This window comes from Merops nubicus, unplaced genomic scaffold (genome assembly GCF_000691845.1).
Source record: "Merops nubicus isolate BGI_N331 unplaced genomic scaffold, ASM69184v1 scaffold37164, whole genome shotgun sequence".
In the NCBI taxonomy this organism is placed as follows: domain Eukaryota; kingdom Metazoa; phylum Chordata; class Aves; order Coraciiformes; family Meropidae; genus Merops; species Merops nubicus.
Window position 1 is genome coordinate 9,843 of NW_008606903.1, and position 21,235 is coordinate 31,077.

At 36.6% G+C, this 21,235-nt stretch overlaps 1 protein-coding gene across 1 annotated transcript in view; it reads left to right on the forward strand.

The window, feature by feature from the left end:
* The window catches only part of OTOGL (otogelin-like), a gene marked incomplete at its 5' end in the record, with an annotated part of 31,567 nt that overhangs the window by 8,653 nt on the left and 1,679 nt on the right, over positions 1-21,235 (forward strand). The window contains 18 exons of the mRNA XM_008939794.1: positions 733-756; positions 886-978; positions 1,647-1,836; positions 4,028-4,242; positions 6,153-6,294; positions 6,635-6,820; positions 7,286-7,498; positions 8,384-8,488; positions 8,796-8,903; positions 9,272-9,373; positions 10,658-10,762; positions 10,849-10,889; positions 11,858-11,921; positions 12,848-13,026; positions 13,183-13,287; positions 14,106-14,225; positions 16,176-16,221; positions 20,725-20,804. Coding sequence (XP_008938042.1) covers positions 733-756; positions 886-978; positions 1,647-1,836; positions 4,028-4,242; positions 6,153-6,294; positions 6,635-6,820; positions 7,286-7,498; positions 8,384-8,488; positions 8,796-8,903; positions 9,272-9,373; positions 10,658-10,762; positions 10,849-10,889; positions 11,858-11,921; positions 12,848-13,026; positions 13,183-13,287; positions 14,106-14,225; positions 16,176-16,221; positions 20,725-20,804 — 2,118 coding nt within the window. The remainder of the gene's footprint in view (positions 1-732; positions 757-885; positions 979-1,646; positions 1,837-4,027; positions 4,243-6,152; positions 6,295-6,634; positions 6,821-7,285; positions 7,499-8,383; positions 8,489-8,795; positions 8,904-9,271; positions 9,374-10,657; positions 10,763-10,848; positions 10,890-11,857; positions 11,922-12,847; positions 13,027-13,182; positions 13,288-14,105; positions 14,226-16,175; positions 16,222-20,724; positions 20,805-21,235) is intronic.

Here is a 21,235-nt window from a genome sequence, read left to right on the forward strand (position 1 = left end):
CCAGCTTCTTTCCTTCCTGTCCCTGTTTGGTCGCTTACCTGCTCTCATTGGGCAACTGCATGCTTGATTTTTAAGTCCCAAGGCTTACACTGGTTTAGGGGTTTTCTTTTAAATTGGTCCCTTCACCGTTTCTTGGTTGCAGTCTGCAGGTGTGAACGCAGCCCACAGAGGCAGATGAGCTTGAGAAGTCTGTAGCTGTGTTTCTTTAGGAAACATTATTTTGAAAGGGCTTTTGCAGCATATGCTGAATCTCACGATGCTGGTAGTGAATTGCTATCAATATTAAAGCTGTTTAGGTAAAAGGCAGCTGAGGTACGTTATATACCAGCTGCAATCCTGTGTAGAATGATGCCTTGGTAAAAATAGGAGCCTTATCAAAGTTGGGGCAGAGGATTTTATTGGCCTGACCACTGTATTTCTATGTATTTTAAATTCAACTTCTTCATGTCATTAGGTCATCTTTTCTATATTATTTTTCACATAAGCCCCTTTGATTTAAATATTTAACAAGTAAATAAATTTTGTAAAAATAGTTCTTAGAGAAGTGTGCGACATTAGCTGGTGAATGTATGTTTTTTACTATTTATAAGGAATATATTCAATTAGTTTAATTATGAAGCTGATGGATTGTAGAAGAACTTAACGCACAAAGGATACAATCAACTTATTTTTGCCAAATAAGAATGCTGCTGGTTGTTGTTGCAGTTCTAATCTATTTTTAATATTTTCCAGAGTGCAAATTCAATAAGAAAACTAGTGAGTACTTTTTATTTTCCTAATTATAAAATACATTAATATTACACATATCTAAAAAATTCCCTATAGCACTGGTACTGAATTAGAAAAACAGTAGTAACCGAATTTGTTTGTCACTTTTCTTTCAAGGTTCCCCCTGCAAGCACTTCAGGGCTCTGTTTTAAGAAATTAAATGTAACAACACGTGCCTATAAATTAGTTATCCATCGTTTAGCAAGAAAAGTAAGTATCTATCATCAGTGCATAGCGTGTGTACACTTAAAAGATAGCTGGAGAGCTACTCTGTTGTAGAATGCAATAGATCAGATTTACAATGAATGCACTACAGGATTAGGATTACTTCTGAGTTCAGGTTCTAAGTAATTCATTGTATGCTAGAAGCAAAAAATATACATTTCTGATACCGTGCTTCATTTATATGTCATTTATTCAAAATGACACTTCAAAGTTCTTTTGAGATTTTAAAGAAATAGCAAAAGCATTTATATCTGAGGATGTATTTCCAGAAAACCTAGAACTGAACAGAAATGTTCCAAAATGTAATAAATGTTTAAGCTGTCTTTCCTGCTAGTCAGTAACAGGTCAGAACAGATAACTAAATAAATGGGATGAGGGTTTCTGTGTTTTTGTTTTATAATATGGTATGTGGCAAGATCTATTGCTTCCTTAATTAGAAAGGATTTCTGTATTTTTTTTTTTTCATATCTACTTCATTGGCAGTCATAGAAAAGAGCACTGACAGGAGCTCTTTTAAGTGATTTAAGCACTGTGACAGTTACTGTGTGTGGCAGAGGCTGTAAAAGAACATCTTTTACTATGAAATGAAAAGATGTATAAAACCCATCTCTGCAATCTGTTTTTATGCCTGAAATGTATTTTGTTTATTTTAGGTAGTAGTGGATTCTGTAATTCAAGCACTACCATTTTCAAGAGAGGGACTGAGTGTTCAGGACACTGGTGCAATGTATGTCGTGGAGACCCCAGCTGGCATTAGCATCAAGTGGGCTCACGTCACAGGCATCATAGACTTACAGTATGGGCCACACTCCCACACACCGCTGAAGACCGAAGGACTTTGTGGTGAGGCTATGGTGGCAATTTTTTCCTTATTTAATAACTTCCCATTTAAAGTTTACACTTCCCTTTTGTGTCTGTGACCTGCTGTCCCTATAGCACTCCTTGTGATCCAAATTAACTACATTGACAGTCCTATTTGAGGTGGGCTTGTGAAATTCTGTTAATTAATAGTAATATATAAGTAATTCTGTTTCAAAGCACTGCTTGCTAAAAGAAGTAGTTTGCAGAGCAAGTAACGATACATATATTGTATCTAATTAGCTTTTTAAAAATTCACTCCTCTCTGTCTGTGCATAAGAATATTCTTGAAGCCAGGAAAGAAAAGGGGAAAATTTTCAATAGAGAAATGGCTGCTGAAGAAGTTCAGATATTTCAGTGACTATGGTAGAAAAGGCTAACTGTCAGATGTTAGCAGTGGCAGCTTATTGTTATGCAAATGCTGGTAAAAGTGTATCTTGGGAAGGGTCCAAGTCGCCTGAAGATAGTGAATCCAAATTCAGGTTGGATCTAGGTTCCAAAACTGTGCAGAGGTGTCTCAGTCTTACATTACCATGACAGTAAATTTAGCATGTTTCAGGCTTTTTATGCAGCCTTTTTATAACTTTGCCAGCATGATTTATATGGCAAAGTATAATCAGGTATTTTAGAGGTACTTTAATTCTATCATAAATGTTCATTTACTGGTGCATTGTAATTTTGCAGCATCTACCCCATATTGAACAGGAAAATGAATGTTTTAATAAGCTTTTAAGCCACTTTTACTTTTAAACGTAAACAAACCAATTCAGATCTGGATTAAATATACATAAAAAGTAATTATTTAAAATAAATTGCTATATTATGCTTGAAGAATAGTAAAGTTCTCCTAGAGCTACTGAGAGAAGACGAATGCTGGCCCTGGAACATACTGCAGCTCTGCCCAGTATCGTGCCAGCTTCTGTATGCATGCTGAAAAAGATGAGGTCAAATGTAGGAAGGATTATAGACTATTTGGTCTTTATGTCATGAAAAGACAGAAAGAGGAAGAGTATACAGACAAATACAACTTCCACTGTGTATTTAGCAGTAAAGTGTGAAGCCTCCTTTAGTGCTTCTTTCCTATTATCTGCCATTTGTTCCTGTCTGGGATTCTCCTATCCTCTCCCTCTCATACTGAAAAAAAAAAAAAAAGGTATTTAATTTATTTTTAAATCTGTATTAATTCTGCAGTTGTGTAGTACAAATCCTAATGGCAGCACAATTTGTGAGATGGCATTAGGGCAGCAGCAAGAAGCAGAAGTGTTAGGAATGTTGGGAAGTGGGACTAGGGTCAAATGCTTCTTATCATGCAGACGCCATCTCCTGCGTTTCTCCATGCTGTCTGTCGTGCCAGCTTAGCCTCCTTCTAAGAAGGGGCCCTGGGGAGTATCAGGGTGCAGGGCTGGAAGCAGGAAGACAAGGACTTAGGGTGTGGTTAGCAATGTGGAAGGAAAGTGAAAAAGGGAGATAGGAACTTTGGCTGGTCAGTCCCTGGGATGGAAAACACTGTTCTGAAGATTAAAACTTTGGCATTAATGGATTGTTTTGTGCTTATAGGAAGTATATGTTTTCATTGATGAATTAGCTGAATGCATACAATAATAAATTTGGGTAGCCAATGTATGTCAGGGGTTTGGGTGGGAAGGTTTTTTCAGTGGTTTTGTATTAATCAACTGAGTGAGAAAAAAATATTTTCTCTAGCGAAAGCAATTTCATAACTTCTTACATTTAGAATATTCAGTTAAGTTTAAATATGGTGTCAAATCATCAGTGACATGCAGTGCATTTGAAAGCCATCTACACTTACTCCCATGGAGGTGATTGCTTCTCAGTAGAATGAGATCAGAACCAGGTGACACGTGAGTGAATTTGCTGCACTAAACAGCACATTTTGTTAGCAGTTTTTATCAAAAGTTAATTAACTGTCAGTAAAATTATCATTACTTGTGTTGTATGATCCACTTGTTTTGCAAAGCCAATGAGCTGACAGCTAAAATCACAAGTAGAAAGCTGGAACTACAGTGGACATATAGCTGCTTTCATTTATAAATTCAGAGGACTAAGTCTGATGAGCCTGATATAATGTTAATCTTACCTTATTAAGTGCACTTTTCTTTCCTAAAGGAAGTAATATGGCATGTTTGCTTGTGCTTTGAATATGATGGTCTGTTGCCAGGGGTGTGTAATGGAGACCCTACCGATGACCTGAAAATGCAAAACAGGACCATAATTACAAATATGGAGGAAATGGAAATGTTCATTAAGAGTTGGGAAATTGAGAAATCGTTTGATGTAACAACCAGGAGGCCAGTAAGAAATTGTACTGAAGATAACTGCACGTACTGTATGGAACTGTTAAACAGAAGCATTTTCATCCCTTGTCACAAGAAAGTAAGTATAAAGATCAGAGGAATCTCAGGTGCAAATTAAATGAAATAGCTATAGTTAAGAGTGAGAGAGGTATGCACATTTTTAATGTCTTGCTTGTTTCCATGAGTTGACAAATGGATGGGTGGCTTTAGTACCTCTGTCATGTTGACCTTGATACTGTTGTCATGTTGTCCATTGAAAACACACATCCATATGGATCCCTGTGCTATTATGCTGTTTCTTAAGTTTACAAAGCTCAAAGGAGAGACACCAGTTCATGATGTGAAATCAAATGCATTTCAGAAGAATTATTTTTAAGAAATGGTTGACACAAGTCACTGGAATGGAAAGCCTCATGCTTCTGCTGCATACAACAGCAACTCATGCAGTCTGAGACTGAATGGATTGAAGAAATTTCCAGTTAAATGGATTTTGATGTAGTCACTATTACATTGACAGTTAGGTAGCATTTCTTCCAGCAATCATTATAATTTGTTCCTGGACACTACTTTCTAATGGGGACAGGCAGTAGCACACAGACTACCACGAGAGGTGGCTTGTGCAGCACAGCTGCTTCCTGGAATGAGGAAACCCGAAATCCCTGAGGTCTGTCTTACTTTCCCCACTTAGTTCAAAACAAAAAGAATTATTTGCTCAAGTGGCCCTTTCTTTCTCAGAGACAGATATGTCCTGATACCTGATTAATTTCTTGCTGTTCTGCCTTTCCACCTTTGGTTTGTATTGTGTTACTTTTTGGTTCTTGTCACAGACAAATGCTGTTAAAGGTATTGCAGGCAGCTGAGCCCCTTCCTTCAAACACCCAAGACCTCTCCTCACTTTCCCTAGGCAGAGATAATGGAGAGAGTTCTTCTGAAAGGAAGAGGTTAGAGATTTTATTTAAGGAAAAAAAAAAAGAAAAAAAGATTAATAGGTGTCTGTCACAGGAACTTAATGGGAGGGAGAAGTGGTAAGCCATTTGGAATCCAGAAGGGAGAGTAGCACCAGTAGATAGCAGGATGCTTTTCATAATTGTTTTAACATAAGTAATTTAAAAATAATTAAAGGGAGTCTGAATAGTCAGAATTCCTACTTCATGTATGTTTCCAGGAGAACTCTCATAGCCTCAGATGCAATGCAACTGCATCTTTTCCTGGTTTACAGCAAAACCTGTCATAGCATCAAAATTGGGAAGCCCTTGGTTCATCTGTTATGAAATTTGTTTCCTTTCATATACATGACGGTGGCAGAGCCAGAGTGGATGGAGCCTGTGGTGTGCTTCACAGGCCTGAAGCAACTGCTCCAGGGCAGAGTCATCAGCACCATGAACTTTATGGTGAAAGTGAGCAACTGCTTGTATAAAAACAATAGAAATAAGAATTTCCAAAAATGTGTGTAAGAATTTCTATTCTTTTTATTTGCTTCGCTTCTAACAAGGTGGAATAAGTCACATTTTGTTTTGTTCTGCCTGTTCTTTGTGGTGCTGCAGCCCAGCTCTCCCTGTGGTTTCAGCAACTCTAGGTTGCACAACCTGCATTTAGACCCAGTAACATAGGCTGTCAGAGCCTATGGACACAGAAACAGAACCCTCAGTAATAATTTGTTCACAGCAGGAAATAATGGAAGCGATAATGGAATAGCAGTGATGTTTAGCTGAGACTGTTGACTTTTAGCTGACAGGGCTACACTGCAATAGTTCTTGTAAGTAGTGTGACAGTCTTTTTGGGACTCTGTGCTGTGCCTACTAATGCACACAAAAAATTCTGGCAGTTTAAATTTTGCAGAATGAATATTCTGAAAAAAAGACATTTTTTTACTTTAGACACTGCTTTCGTTTTTTCCCTTGCAGCAGTATTATTTATTGTAATTAGTTATTTATTTTAGTTACAGAGAGCTCTTTTACTTGTTAATTCTGAATTACAATATGTTCCTAGGTGTCACCACAGGAGTTTTGTGAGAAAATGTGGATCAACAGTACTTATTTTTGGAATTACGAGTGTGATGCACTTTCTGCATATGTGACTTTATGCAACAAACACAACATCTGTATTAAATGGAGGACACCTGATTACTGTTGTAAGCAGACAGCCATGTTCTCTATCCCAGTGTGGCTTTATACTGCTGCAGTGTTTAGTGATGAGTTAAATATATGTTTCTTTCTATTGTTATTGTAAGTACCACCTCATTCTATTACAGCATTAGTAAATCAGGGTACAAGTTCTTAAGATGCATTGTTTTAATCAAAGTGTCATGAACTGGTTTAGTGTTGATTGTATGACTTGCTTACCTAAAGTAATATTAAAACTACAAATGTGTGCTTTTTGTGATACATACACTTGTTCTTACTACCTGTTTGTCCAATGAAATGCTGAAAGAATAACAGCAGCACTCAATGTCCTATTTTTATGACTTGCAGCATTGAGCTGTCCTGAAGGCAAGGAATATCAGCCCTGTGTGCAACCCTGTGAAGCCAAGACGTGCTTGAATAAATGGTTCTATGAAGATTCTCCTTGTTCCTATTTAAGGGAAGATTGTGTGTGTAAAAATGGCACTATTCTGCATAGAACAGACTCTGACCTCTGTATACCAGAAGAAAAATGTAGTAAGTGCAGTAGGACCGCGTGGTTTTGCACGTGTGCCCATAGTAACCGCAGCTCAGTGTAAGTGACGTTTCAGTTCTGTTCAGCTCCCTTCAGCAGAGCCTAGCTTCATCTCAACCTACAACTGTTTATGCCTCCAGTTCACTTGGATTCAAGACCCAATGCTGATGTACATCTGTTGAGGGAAAATGATGGTCACTGTTCTGTAGCTTCCAGGCTTTCTTCCTGGAGTACTCAGGAAGGAAGGAAGGAAGGAATAGCACAGGCAGGTCCTTTCCCTTGCACTTAGTATTTATTTTCACCTGTAACAAAGTATTTTTTCATTTTGGGTTTTTAAGGTCATCATCTCTTCTTGGATTCCTTAATCATAAAGCTCCACAGGGCTCTTATTTTGTACAATTCATTGTTGCTTGCAGGAAATCTGTGTTCTCTACTTGTTGAAGGGTTATAATGCTTTCTTCTATCAGCATGTACAGATAACAGAGGACAGCCCCGCTCTGCTGGGGAGATCTGGAGTGGGTCCACAAGAGGCTGTTGCATGTACAACTGTTTAGAAAATGGAAGTATTATTTCTGTAGAGCCTGAATGCAGTGAGGATCCACCACTAGTCTGTGAAAGAGAAGGAGAAGTTATCATCCAAGTCATTGAAGAGCGAGCTTGCTGTCCAAAGAAAGTTTGTGGTATGTACCATACTTGTTTTCAGTAACAGGAATATAAGGTAAATACTTGACATTCACTGACATTCACTTGACAATCTTTAGACTGGATTCAAGGAAACATTTTTCAGAAGTGATTTTCAGGTACTTGTGGCTGGTTGGGCCAGTACAGTATGCTTCTTTGTAAGAACAGACTCACTGAAACTTTTTTTTTCTTAGAAGTCCATTTGTGAAAGAAGTCTCCTGTTAAAAATTAATTTTTAAGCTCTTGGGTAAAATTTTCAAAATAAATCGATAAACACTTGATGATACAAGTACCTTGGTAATTGGGACTTTTCTTATTAGTGCTTTAGTGTCAAGACCAGTATCCTGTGACCTACTGTTGTTTTCCAGAAGCAGCATTCTGTGAGGTGATCACTGAATACTAATATTGTCTCTAGCCATGATTGTTAGAAAAGGAAATAAGCTTATTGCTCCTAAAGTGCGGAGCAAAAGATACCTATTTCTTTGTAACAGCTTCAAGGAAAATGAGGACAAATGGCCCAGCTGATATGGTGCTTTTGCTCATTAGTTGGATATCTGTAACTGAGCGTATTGTCAGTTTGTTTAGGGAATAGTTTTGCTGGGATATTTTAGCTGGCTTCCTGTGTAGGAAACAGAACAAGTAAATACCTGCTTCAAGAGGGATCTAGCTGTGCTTGCACTGTGCCATGTGAACAGAGCTAAACCAGTTCTGGGTTGAGCTGAGAGATCTATGTAATGGTGTGTAGAGTGCACTTTAAGCTGACTCGGGCTGCTCTTGGTTTGTGGATCTCTATACTAGATGGTATAAATACCTTAAGCCGTATGAAATGAACTTGGATCTGTTACAATATGTCAAAACTGATTGGCATGTTTTTTATCCCACAGAATGTAACATGTCATTGTGCGATGCCATTATTCCAACATGCAAACCTAATGAAAAATTAGTGGTAGGCTACCACCCCCTGTCCTGCTGTCCACAGTACCGATGTGGTAAGGGAAATAGAAGAACACAGTTACTGGGACATTTCCCCCATTTTTATTGTGTGTTGTAAGAAAACTTGCCTGAGAAGTTGTTTTGATTGTTAACAGAATGGACACTGTAAACAGCACTAGGCAATGAAGTACTTTTTTTTCCACACTCAATAATATTTTTATGTGTTTATGTTTTGTGTCACTTTTGATTTACCCTCGGTTTGGGGTATTTTGTTTTATTAAGTGGATGAAGAATATGTTTTCTTTATCTTTTTAGTATTGTTTCTGTGACTCTTAAACGTAGTGTTTATTTCACATCCTACAGAATGTGACCCTTCAGTTTGTTTCAATGCTTCCCATCTGGACTGCAGAGAAGATCAATTTATTGTTGAAGCGAAACAGGAAGATCCCTGTTGTTTCTCTTATCTCTGTGGTAAGAAACCTCTACTATTTTTATGGATAACTAAGGAACAGTTAAGGTTTTGAAGAAACAGTCTATAGTTCTAAACCTAATGACTTAAGCCAGGAATTCTTGGAGAGGTCAGTGGGACTTCACATAGGTTAGGCTGAGTGAGCATGACTTATTCTTGGGTTTGGGGACCTTTTTCTTCCAACATAATTTTGAACATCATGCATGAACTTTGTTATGGTTTTATATTTGAACTTCAATCCATAAAAGCTTTTTTATACACATAACAAACATATTATTTGTTATATAGTCCATTAAAGAGAATTCACGTGCTAACTTTTTGTATTTAAAACTTTGTAAATGTCTGATTTTTTTTTTTTTTTTCAATTTAGTTTGTGAATCCTGTATTGAGCCTGTTCCCTTGTGTAATGAGGGGGAAATTCTCACTGTGGACCCTAATACCATACATTACTGTTGTCCTCATTACTACTGCGGTGAGTGTAATTGTTGTCAGTTCAATATTTTACCCAATTTAGTAAAAATGACAGACAGTGTGTGCATGTGTAGATTTTTTTAAATTTTTTTTTTTAAATTCGGTAGTTAGGGTGAGCCTCAGATAGAGATTCAGAGATCTAAATGAGTGTGTCTGCATTTGTGGTAGGTTTGGATTTCTTGGTATACTCAGTGGTGGTCTAACCAACCCAGTCAGTGGAGTCTGGAGAGGTTCTTTAGCTCACCAGACACAATACAGCTACTTTCAGGGTAATCCAAATACAGATATATTAATGTGGAACTGAATCTCATTCATGGAGTGTAAGTATATAATTGTTGATACATTAATATGCCTGTAATAAAACGTCCTCCATGTTGTTGTTCCTCTGTCATACTATTCATTAGTGTTGAGGGAGCTTCTTTGCACTTTTAGCTTTTAGGGGAAGGAGTAGGCCAACGATTTAAAATATTGCTCTGTTGACTACTAAACAATGAACAGCCAGAAGAAGAATATTTGCAGTGTAATGTAGTCTCGTTGGTAGCCTCATAAAACACAGTAATTGTGCTGTATGTTAAGTACTGTCCACAAGTGTAACTGCTAAATTTAGCTTAACTCTAGTCTTATTGCAGCCTTTGGGTAATTTCAGTTAATTAAATTGTCTTCCAGTAAGTTTGGAGTTCAGTATTTTTTACTTCAAGTGGTTCTATATTTTGGTCCTTTTTTTACCACGTGGAACCCAGGTGGAAGTTTCTGCAAAGGTGTTTGGCATAATTTTTGTCAAATTCTGGCAGGTAAAAAGTTAGATCTTAGTATGTGGTCTTCTTTCACAGTCCCAGAAAGCCAATTCTGGTAAGACAGGCAGATATTTTCTTATTAAAGTCATCCCAGGAGGGCAGATGCTCCTTGTTATCTCACAGAAGTGTGCTTTACAGCACATTTGTATCTGAGAGGAAAAAAAAAAGAAAAACAAGCCACATGTTTTCCAAAAGCCATGATTTAGTTGTCTCTGGTACTGGTTATCAACTTGAGTGACTAAGGCAGGAAGACTATTAAGTAGTTCCTGTGTGATATTTTCTGAAAATTTAAATGTGTTCCAAGGCAACTAAAAGCACTTTTAAAAATATTTATATTTTAGTTCCTAATATAGTTCAGATGCTTAAGGAACAAAATAAAAAAATAATTAAAATGTCATTATTTGAAAAATAGCTTATAAAGGGAAATATAAGCTAGAAAATTCGAAGGAAATTTGAGTAAATTCTCTTATGTGTCATTTCCTCCCATTTAGTTTGTGATGAAAATCTTTGTTCTGAGCCTCCCAAGAATTGCACAGATGACATGATACTTGTGAAGAAAAAAATACCTGGACAGTGTTGTCCAGAATGGCACTGTGGTAATTATTGCTTTATTCCTTAGTCACTGCTGTCAACAAAAGCTAACAATCAGCTGAATAATACGGTTTTCTCTCTCTTTTCCCAGAATGTAGCTGTGAAAATGCTACTGTGCTGACCTGTAAATTGGTAAGCACTGTCCTTTAGATATTTTTATTAATGGTGTTCAGTCCTCTCACTCCTCCCTTTCCATTCCTTGTTTTAATTAGTTGTATAGTGTGATGAGGCTGAAAACAGGACATGCTGAGACTGCCTCTCAGTGTCCAACTCAAGCATGAAACTCCATTGAGTGCCTGCACATTGTTAGCTGTTCCTTTGGAAATTTCACTTTGTTTGATTTAAGATGTCAAAAGAAGAAAAGCAACTGTAATATTATTTTGTTCAGTGTTGACTCAAAACAGTATTCTGGGAAGACTTTCCACGTAAATTGTTCACAATTGTTTTAATAATTAATGAGGAACGAGCTTTAAGATCCTACATCTCAACTAGAGAAATGTGTTATATTGTTAATCACTTATTCTTTTGATTAAAATAATTTAATATTATTGAATTTAGCCAATATGAGAAGTCATAAATATTTTGCTCCTCCTATAGTTTCTTGTAATTGGGACTGTGATCTGAAAATAATTGTGAGTGAATGCTCAAACTCCCATTATTACCACAGTGTCACGGATATTTTCCATATCAAATAACTGTAGTTTCTCCTTCTCATCCCCTTATGTGAAGACTGCATAATGCAAAGTCTAAAAAGGAGTTGCAAATATGAATAGCTTCTATCTTTTGGAAGAAAATTAATAGAATGCAGGTTTTTGCATTTATTATTAAAAATTTGTATCTCAGGAAAAAATGTTTAGTGACTCTGCTATTCATAAGCATTCCTAGAAAAAATGAAGTGCCTTGCTGCTGCTTAAAGAGATAAATGCACTGAAGAACTCTGAACATGCTGCTGTTATCTTGAGTACATTGCCATTTTTCTCTTCGTGAAAGCAGAGGTGGAAGTGATGAAAGTAATAGTTTACATGTTTAGAGAAAAACTGTCTGCTTAGCACTAAATTAATTGTGCATGACTTTGCAAACTCTTATCTTTTTACACTCAGGGAGAAGTTAAGAAAATCGGCAGTAGCGTTTCCACTGCTTGTGGATGCACTCACTACATTTGTGGTAACTTTTCATATTCCTACCTATTTTGGTTTAGTTTTTAGTAAAAAGGGCATGCAAAGAAAGCAGAAATAGGACCATAATAACCTTCTGAAATGTAAACACTCTTTTGTCTTGATTTTATGGGTGTCTGCCTAGTTATGCAATTATGCTCTCTTTTCTGAGTGTGATCTGCTAACCCATCCATTTTGTGTCTGTTCTGGTGGGTGCAGGAGTGTCGTAGAACTGCCCAGGCTTTCAGAGTCAGGTATGGTCTCTCTGGTGAGAGGCACTCAGCAGGCTCTGAACCTTAGCTGGGTGTGAGGGGTGTGACTGCTCCTAGGCCACTGTTGAGCACAAATGAGACAATATCTCACACCAGAGCAACAGACCTATCCAGCCAGCACGAGGGTAGGTACCAAGTCTTAAGACCAGACCTCTGCTCCCTTCTCTCATTCAGCAACCCCGTGTAGAGGAGGTTTCAGCTGTACTGAAACCTGTGCTGCAGCCCAAGCTAACCTGCCTCTGGGAGCAAAGCACAGTTTTGCTGTACAGCTCGAGCGTATTACTGTCCCACAGGTCATTGTAAACTTACTAGTTTAATTGACAAAAAGACTACATTAGACTACATTTTGTGATGTGCAGAATAATTCATATAATGTCTTTATCCCAGTGTTAAATATTAGAAATCTTTAAAAATAAGAACAATGGATTTTTTTTTACATCGATAGTAGGAACAGTATCAATTTTAGGCAGTTTTGCATTTTGTAGCATAACACTCCTCACCCCCTTGTTTGGTAATTGAAATCACACACCAACCAACTCCAAAAGTTAGAATACTTTTGCAGAGCACAGCACTTTGCCCTACTTCTGTCTTCACAGTGATTCTGTCACTTTGCGTGACGATTGTTTTTTTCTCCTCTGGTAACATGTATTTCTTCTGATGTTAGAGAAGGATGATGTGTGCATCTTCCAAGAGGTCACAGTACTGAATCCTGGACAGTCAGTGATTCAGTACTTGGATGGAGACCTTTGTTACACTATACAGTGTTTACAAGAAAAAGATCAGAAGACAGGATTCAATGCCCTGCATTTTACAATGGTGAACTGTTCCCAGCAATGTGAAGCTGTGAGTATTCTAAAAATACAGGAATGATGCAATCTGTGAGCACAACTACACAAGTAGGAAAAAAGCCAAAATGAAGATGTTTGCTAGTCCTGTTTGTTTTTTCTTTCTTTTTTTTTTCTTTTTTTTTTTTTTTTCTCCCCTTTCCTTTCTTTCCAGCATCAAATATATGTTCCTTCTTCCAGTCACCATACTTGTTGTGGTACCTGTCAAAACGTATCCTGCTCTTTTCATACTGAGAATGGAACACTCATTGTGTATGAGGTAAGTGCCTCTGGACAGAAATAGAAAATAACTATAATAATATGACAAACAGGTGTCTCACAGTTACTGCTTGGCTAACTCATGCTGTGAGTTTTGCTTCACACCTCCTTACTGCTGGGTATACACTTAGAGACTATCTGTGGCATATAATAAGGAAAAAAGTGTTTATTTAAAGACCTGCCATTTCACACTAGGTAAATACATTATTTCACTTTATTGGTTGCAATATTTTCCTCAAAGATATCCAAATGGCATAATTTACTTGAGGCTGAATAGGCTCTAAGTGGAGGGTAGGGTTCAAAATGTAACTCTAAGTCATATACTGTGATTTAGATGTGTTGTGAGCTTCTGAATCAACATCAGGACTCCTACATGGCCCCCTTCTCCTATGGGCCATTCTTCTCATTCTGGTTTCTATAGAAAGGAAGGCTGCACACTGAAGCACTGGGGTTCAGGATCCTGACAGTGTGTACCAGCATCCACATGCAAGGAAATTTAGATGTGGCCATGACTTGGTTCATGCTTCTCATTGCTTTGGGAGCAGAAGAAGCTATGGGACATTTTCCTGGCACAGAGCCCTTTCATTCTGGGCTTGGAGACCCGCACTGAGCAGCATGCTGGAGAGGAAGGCCATGGCTCCAGAGAGGAGTAGCCTCTGGTAGTTCCCTTTCACCACCTGTGGGTGGTCTGCAACAAACTTTCCACTGCAGCAGGTACTACAGCATGAAGGCATCACTTTTACAGACATTTGGGGCTGGAAATAAAGCTGAAATGTTTTTTTTTTTTCTTTTCTGACAATGACTGTTTTTTATATTCAGGAAGGAAGCACCTGGAGCTCTAACTGCACCAACTACAAATGTGAAAGAACCGCTGTGGGAGCAATCATACTGGGGTCAAGTGTTGTCTGCCCCCCGTTTAATGACACTGAGTGTACAAAGGTTTGTACTGTGGGTGAGGTAAGTGGCAATGTGTGACCTGGAGTTTGGCTTACGCTTGACAATGCATGCACACCTCAGGCACTTTCTTTGAATTAAGGAAGTGGTAAGTAAAAGCATATGAGCAAGTAATCTACAGTCTTGTCTTCTATGTTCCTGCTTGCTTTTTGGCTGACAAAATATCTGTGAGGAATATGAACATTTGGTTGGGGCTTAACAATGACAGCTTTTAAAATATTGTGGAATAGGCATCATGCTTGACATACCACTTTATGATCACTATTTAAGTGCTGATCACTATGTCTTACCCTAGTTTGGAGTAACACTTTGTCTGAAAAAAAAATGAATCAATTCAGAAATGCTGCATGTAAAATTGGGATATATTTAAAATTCCTTAAGTTGTGTGAAGATTAGAAACATAATGGAATATATGTAAATTTTATTATCTATTAAAATAAATTTTGCATAATGTGGCAAAAAATGTGTATCGTACATGAAAGGGTATCATCTACCTACATCATATATCTAATATTGCAAATTTGGCATACCCATGTAAACTGATCTGAAGAATGTGGATGCTTCACACACATTATGTATTTTTTAACAATTTAATTTCTGATTCAGTACTTCTCTAACTTTATAATACTCCTTATGATTCTTGCACCTGCAGTACACCTGTATTTAATATAAGCTACAAATAATAATAAAATAGATATACATGCAGAAAGGGTAAGTACCATTGCTGCCTTGACTACAGATTATAAATTTAGCACAAGCTCTACTTAGCTGCTGCATTTGTTTAAAACAGTACTTATTTCTTCCAATCCTGAGGAAGGCATTCTGTCTAAAATTAACACCAGTTCTACTTCAACTTTATGCTCCAGTTTCTTCCTTGGAACCTTTTGTCACCAGCTGTTAGGATCTTTCTTTAATAATAATGGTGAAGCTTTTAAAGACTGCAGCCCTAAAATTAACTTCTGAATTAGTCTGACCTGTTTTTCAGAGATGCTGAGCATAGACTGGTACCAGTAGCCAAGGAGAAAGCTCTTCTGACAGGCAGCTCAGGATAATTTAGGAATATGGATTTAAGAGGCTGAATTTGAGTGCTTACTTAAGGAATTCTTGAACGACTTATTCAGTAATTTTTCTGTAATGAGATAAAAAATGCATGCTATGATGAAAAGGTGCCCTTTGCCTGTTGTTATCACGAGAGTGCTATTTATGTTCAGTTGTCTGCTTGATGGGCAGTTCTCAGCTGTGCACTAAAATTGTGGGCACATGTTTCTTGCTTGCACCCGTTCTGAAAGATTCTGACAGCCCTTCTCTCTCTCTTTCTCTCTCATGCTCTCTTAATTTCAGAAGGACATTTTCTTTACTTCCATATATATTTACTGTCTAGCTATCAAGCAACTTTAGCAGAAATCAGTAACAAACACTGTAATTGAGAAAAAGAGTTGAGCACACCAGTGGTTCTGAAATTCTGCAGTTAATATTTTCTTTCAAAAGTATGTATATATGCATATATATATTTAACACTATAAAGAGCTATTTATTAGGTATTAATTTTCTCCTTGGCATATGATCAGTGTAAATACTTTTACATTGCCAGCAAAGTTGCACACACGATTTTTTTAAAGTATCCTAGCAAATGTCAGTCATGGGGAAACAGATGGTAGTGGATGATATAAAAAGATGCTTATAGAAACTAAGTGGCTTATTCACAAGAAATGAGATCAGATCAAATAAACAGTGATGAGTTCTTTTTCAATGTCAAAGGCTGTAAAGATTTTTGAACCAAACCCTTGGCTGATACATACATGTGTAATTGTCCTGACTTAAGCAACACTGCTTTTTATTAGTTGGACAGCCTTAAAACATGACATGTTTTCAGATACAATTCACTTTTGTATTGGGCACAGTCTTTTTTGATATATTCTCTTTTTATTTTTCTAGAATGGAGGAATTGTGCAGATGTATAATGATGGCTGCTGCAAGACCTGTAAGTGATGAAAGCTGCAACATGTGCTAGTTTAGCTTTGGTTTTGGAGGGCTTCTTTCTTAACCTCAGTTGCTGGGACATGAAGAAAGAAAAAGCATGCAGTCCCCCCCCCCAAATCACATAAAATTGTTGTAGTTACCTAACTACTCCTATCAAAAGGTTTTGCTTCATTTGGCTGCTGACTTGGTGATTTTTAACATTATCATTCTGGAGTATAACCAATCCCTCCAAATATAGCCTGTGGAAGATAAAAATTTATCTCAGTTAAAATAATGAAAGCATTATCTTTATGGGTAAACTGACTCTAAAATATTGCCTTTATGATTTTTGCAATAAAAGATAAGGATTCCCCCCCCCAATTGATTCCTAATTTGATGATGTTTTGAAATAAGTCTCCAAACTTACCAACTGATTCTGTATCACTCCTATATATTTTCTAGGGCCAAAATAGTGGAATTTTTCATTTTTCATTTTTTTTTTTTTAAATCCAAAATGAGGAAAAGTTATAGTAATACTGATGTTAGCAATGCTTAGATAAAATTGACTTTTTAATATCTGGGAATACCTTCACATTTTCTGTGTGTGTAACTTTAAAATATGATGAATTGTAATGCAAGCTTCTACAAAGGTTTCATAATTTATGCCATTTTAAAAGTTGATTGAGAAAAAAAATTTCTCTGCAGTTTTGTCTAGGGAAGGTTTTATTATCAAGGTTTATACAAAAAAATAAAACATTGTTGTGTCAAACTAATTGTATAGAGCAAGAACTGTTGAATGCCACAGAAAAATCTCTCCTTCTTTATTAATGTTATGTTTAACATTAGCATTAAAATATATAAGCAAATTAGTCTTTTTTTATACAAACAAGATTTTTTTATACAAACCTTTACTCAATAATATTGAATAGGAAATCACAGACATATAGCCATATATTGCACAGATATTAAATAAAATTCAGAAGTGCAATGTATTGTAAATAATTCAGTGATATAAGGGATAATATTCATACTTATCAAATACAGGAAAATACTCAAGTTTCCAAGTAATGCAAAGCTTTGAAAGTGAACTGCAAGTGTTGTTGTTCTATTGCATCCAAAACATAAATCAAAGCTAAACTAAAATAGCTAAGTAAAAGTAAAAGCTAAGTAAAATACAATAGAATGCCTTTTTTTTTTTAAATGAGAATCAGCATAGAAAAGTAACACACCAGAATTGTGTTAAAATCTTACTAATACGTATTCTTTCTCTAATGAGATAAGCTGTATTGAATAATATTTAACTAACACTCCCCAGATTAGGTTGACTTTGTTTAGAAAATTAGTCTAAAGAATTAATGGCTACTGGTTTTCTGTTGACCAGGAAAATGTATCATTTTGGCCATATTCTGTGGCCTCAGAAAGGCATCGTTATACTTCAGAAATACTTGCTGAGGTGGCTGCTAAAAAGAACAGCTATAATTCATAAAATTATATGCTATTTTATTTTTATTTTGTTTGATTTTTAACTAAAAGCATGTGCCCTGTGGTGAAACAGTTAAAAAGAGTACTTATAAATTGAGCTTGCAACACATTGGGGTTTTAGTGGAACAAATAATCTTTCTGAAAGAGCTTGATTCAATGCATGCAAAGTGAGTGCATCTATTTAATTCTTACCTTGCCATAGAGAGATTTGTTGCAAAAGTTTGGTTCACAAGGAAGAGTCATTCCAGCTTTGTGTTACCCAGGACAGTAACAAAGTTCAGACTATCTTTAGTGTGATTTAATGCAGCTGAAGAATTTCTAAATTTGGAAGACTAACAGGAAAGATCATCATCTTTTGCTTAAAGAAAAATTGCGGTTGGCAGTGTAAGAATTAATGAAATGTCGTTTATATAAAAATGTTTTTATTTAATGAGAAACTTATATTCCTAATGATTCTGCCAGGTTCTGGATTGGGTCTATTACCCTTTGCCATTAGTCCAGTAGTGCCTACTGGTAGTATTAATTGTGAACCAGGTATTACTTTTAATAATGTATTTTCTTTTTTTAATAACAGTGTAAGCACTGCTTGATATATGTGTATAGCTGTTATCACCATTAAACATTACCATGCAGTTAATGGTACTGGGCCTGATGCTGAGAGATGCTGATGCCCTGCTGTCGGCCTCCCAAATCAGTAGGCTTCAAAAGACTGGCAAGGGTTCACTGCTCAGCACCTGTCAGAATTAGGTTCATCCATTTCTCGTACATGCTGTAGATGGTACTTCCTCCTATCCCTTTATGAAATAGTTTTTAATATGTGATCTTACTGTGCAGTGTAATTATAATAAAAAAATGTTATTTAAAAAAATCATCGTCCTGAATACTGTTACTGAGATTCCAAATCTGATCCTTTGTCCCTGAATTTAATGGATGAACTGGTATTGCCTTAAAATAGAGCAGAACTGTGCACTGCTGCCCAGTCTCACCTTTGCAGATATGGATTTATGCTGTGTTTCTACTTTATCACAAACAATGTGTTTTAAAAAGTTATGAAAGTGTTGGTAGGGGGAGGGGAATACAATTTACAAACACATGTTAATCAGTGAATGCTCTTTACATTAGAAATAACAGAATGTTACAGAAATGTTGCATTATGATCACAATACTGTGGTTTTAAGGATAGGTAAGTCACAGAAACTCCTTACTCAAAATAAGGAGTGAATAAATCAAGCAGACTTGATACTGAATGGAGATTTCTTGACCTTTGGAGGTGAGACAGAGAAAAATATAACAGCAGAGTTTTCATTAGACACCAGAACCTTATATGCTGAAATGTCATCTGTCTCTCTATGACTGGTAGAAGTACAAAGATTGTGTTGACTACACATGTTCATGCTGGCCAGAGCTTTCTGATGGAAATATCACAGGACTTCTTTCTGTTAAGTGCTGCTGGGGAAGGAAAACCAATATACTGTAGGCCAACAGCTCCAATCATACAGTGATTGGCTCGTTCAGTAACAGAATCTTGTTGGATCCTGCAACGTGCAAATTAAAATCTAGCTGTACTCTGCAGCCAGCCAATTTTTAAAGACCCACTAGAGCTGTGGTTGCAGAATATCATCGTTACTCAAAGCTTATTTATCTTATCAAGGTGCTTCACAAGCTTCTGGGGAACTGAAAAGTTGCTCTTGTCATGTACACCCAACCAGAAAGGCATGGGCTGAAGGTGGAGAAACTTGGCCAAATAGTGCTTATTATTTTATATGCTGATGTCCAAAATGGCTGCATAGCAAAACTAATAGATAATTATGATGGGCAGCAAAATAGGAGTTAGAATTAGCTGCGTTTACAGAGATAGTAATAACAGTCTGATATGGAGCGCAGCATCAAAGGCTGTCCATTTAATTATTTCAATATAATTTCTCTCATCAGTGTTTATAAATGTATAAAGGGCAGGTGTCAAGTGAATGGGGCCAGTCTCTTTTCAGTGGTGCCCAGTGATAGGACAAGAGGCCATGAGAACGAACTGGAACACAAGAGGTTCCATCTGAACATGAGGAGAAACTTCTTTCCTGTGAGTGTGACAGAGCACTGGAACAGGTTGTCCAGAGAGTTTGTGGAGTCTCCTTCTCTGGAGACTTTCAAAACCCACCTGGACACAATCCTGGGCAAGCTACTCTGGGTGAACCTACTTTAGCAGAGGGGCTGGACTAGATGATCCCCAAAGAATCCTTCCAAACTCTACCATTCTGTGATTCTTTGATATTATGAATTTTATTATGTTAAAAATGGCTTTGCACTGTACAGCTTTATTTTTCAAATAAAAGAAAAAAAACACTTATTGATATCTCCCAGAATGTACTTAAAAATGCAGTATTTCTGTGATCCTAGACCTGTATGCTGACTGAGTGCTAAATGCTTCAGTTCCGGTGGTAAAAACTGAAGCACATTTAGCAGTTATATTCATCCCTCTCTTTCAAAGCTTCCTTGAAGGACACTTTTCTCAAAAATATATTGAAATTATGTAGTTCTATTTAATTTTTAAACATGCAAAATAGCATCAAGGTTGTAATTACATTCATAGCTTTACTTTCTTAAGTGTTAAGTTCTGAAAATTTTCTAAAATGCAGAAGCAAAATCTTATTTACAATCAATAGTCCTATTAAAGCAGAATTAATTCTAATACTACTCAAAATTACTGGAGACATAATTTTTTCTAATTGCTTATATTTGTCTAATAATATGTGCAATTTAAATTCATATTAATATTTTAATATTTATAAAATCTGTATAGCTTAACAGGCCGCTTGATACCTCACATGTATCAGCTAAAAATTGATAAATACTTCTGGTGCAGAATTATTGCTGTATGAGATTTTTCTTTTTCTAAAAAAATATTTAATTATAGAAGTAAGAGTTTAAGTATGGATATTAATGAAAACCAAGTAAAATTACAAAAATTATTTAATAGTTTCACTTTTTTAGTAGCAAATACAATATAAAAAGTGTGTTGATTCTGTATGCATTTTCTGTATTTTATCAGGCAAAAAGGAAGAAAGGATTTGCCAGAAAATGACAATCAGGACAACCATAAGAAAAAATGACTGTATAAGCCAAAGCCCGGTAAGCATAAAGACCTGTGTTTGATGCTGGGCCTATGGCACACCAAAACGAGTAGTAAGAAATAGGTTATAGCTATCAACAAGCAACAAAATGTTGCTATCTTCTCAAAGCAGGCCTTTGACCCTAGGAATGTTAACCAGCTCGTAAATGAAGTAAAATTAGCTGTTCCTATGGCTGAAAGACTGAGCTCTCCTACCTGGAAAAACACCTGCCTTCAAATGAAAAGTACACAGCCTAGCTGCTTGTCACTGGAAAGGCATTGAACTCCTTACGGTCAAATAACATCCCACCCCAAAAGAGGGGTAGAAATGTTTCCACTTAGGATGTGATGGAAACACTGCTGCATTCATTCCTCTTTGAAGACCTTTACTCAATGTCTTCTCCTTTGCACAGCATGTGTCTCCGTATCATAGACTCATCATCCCATTTAT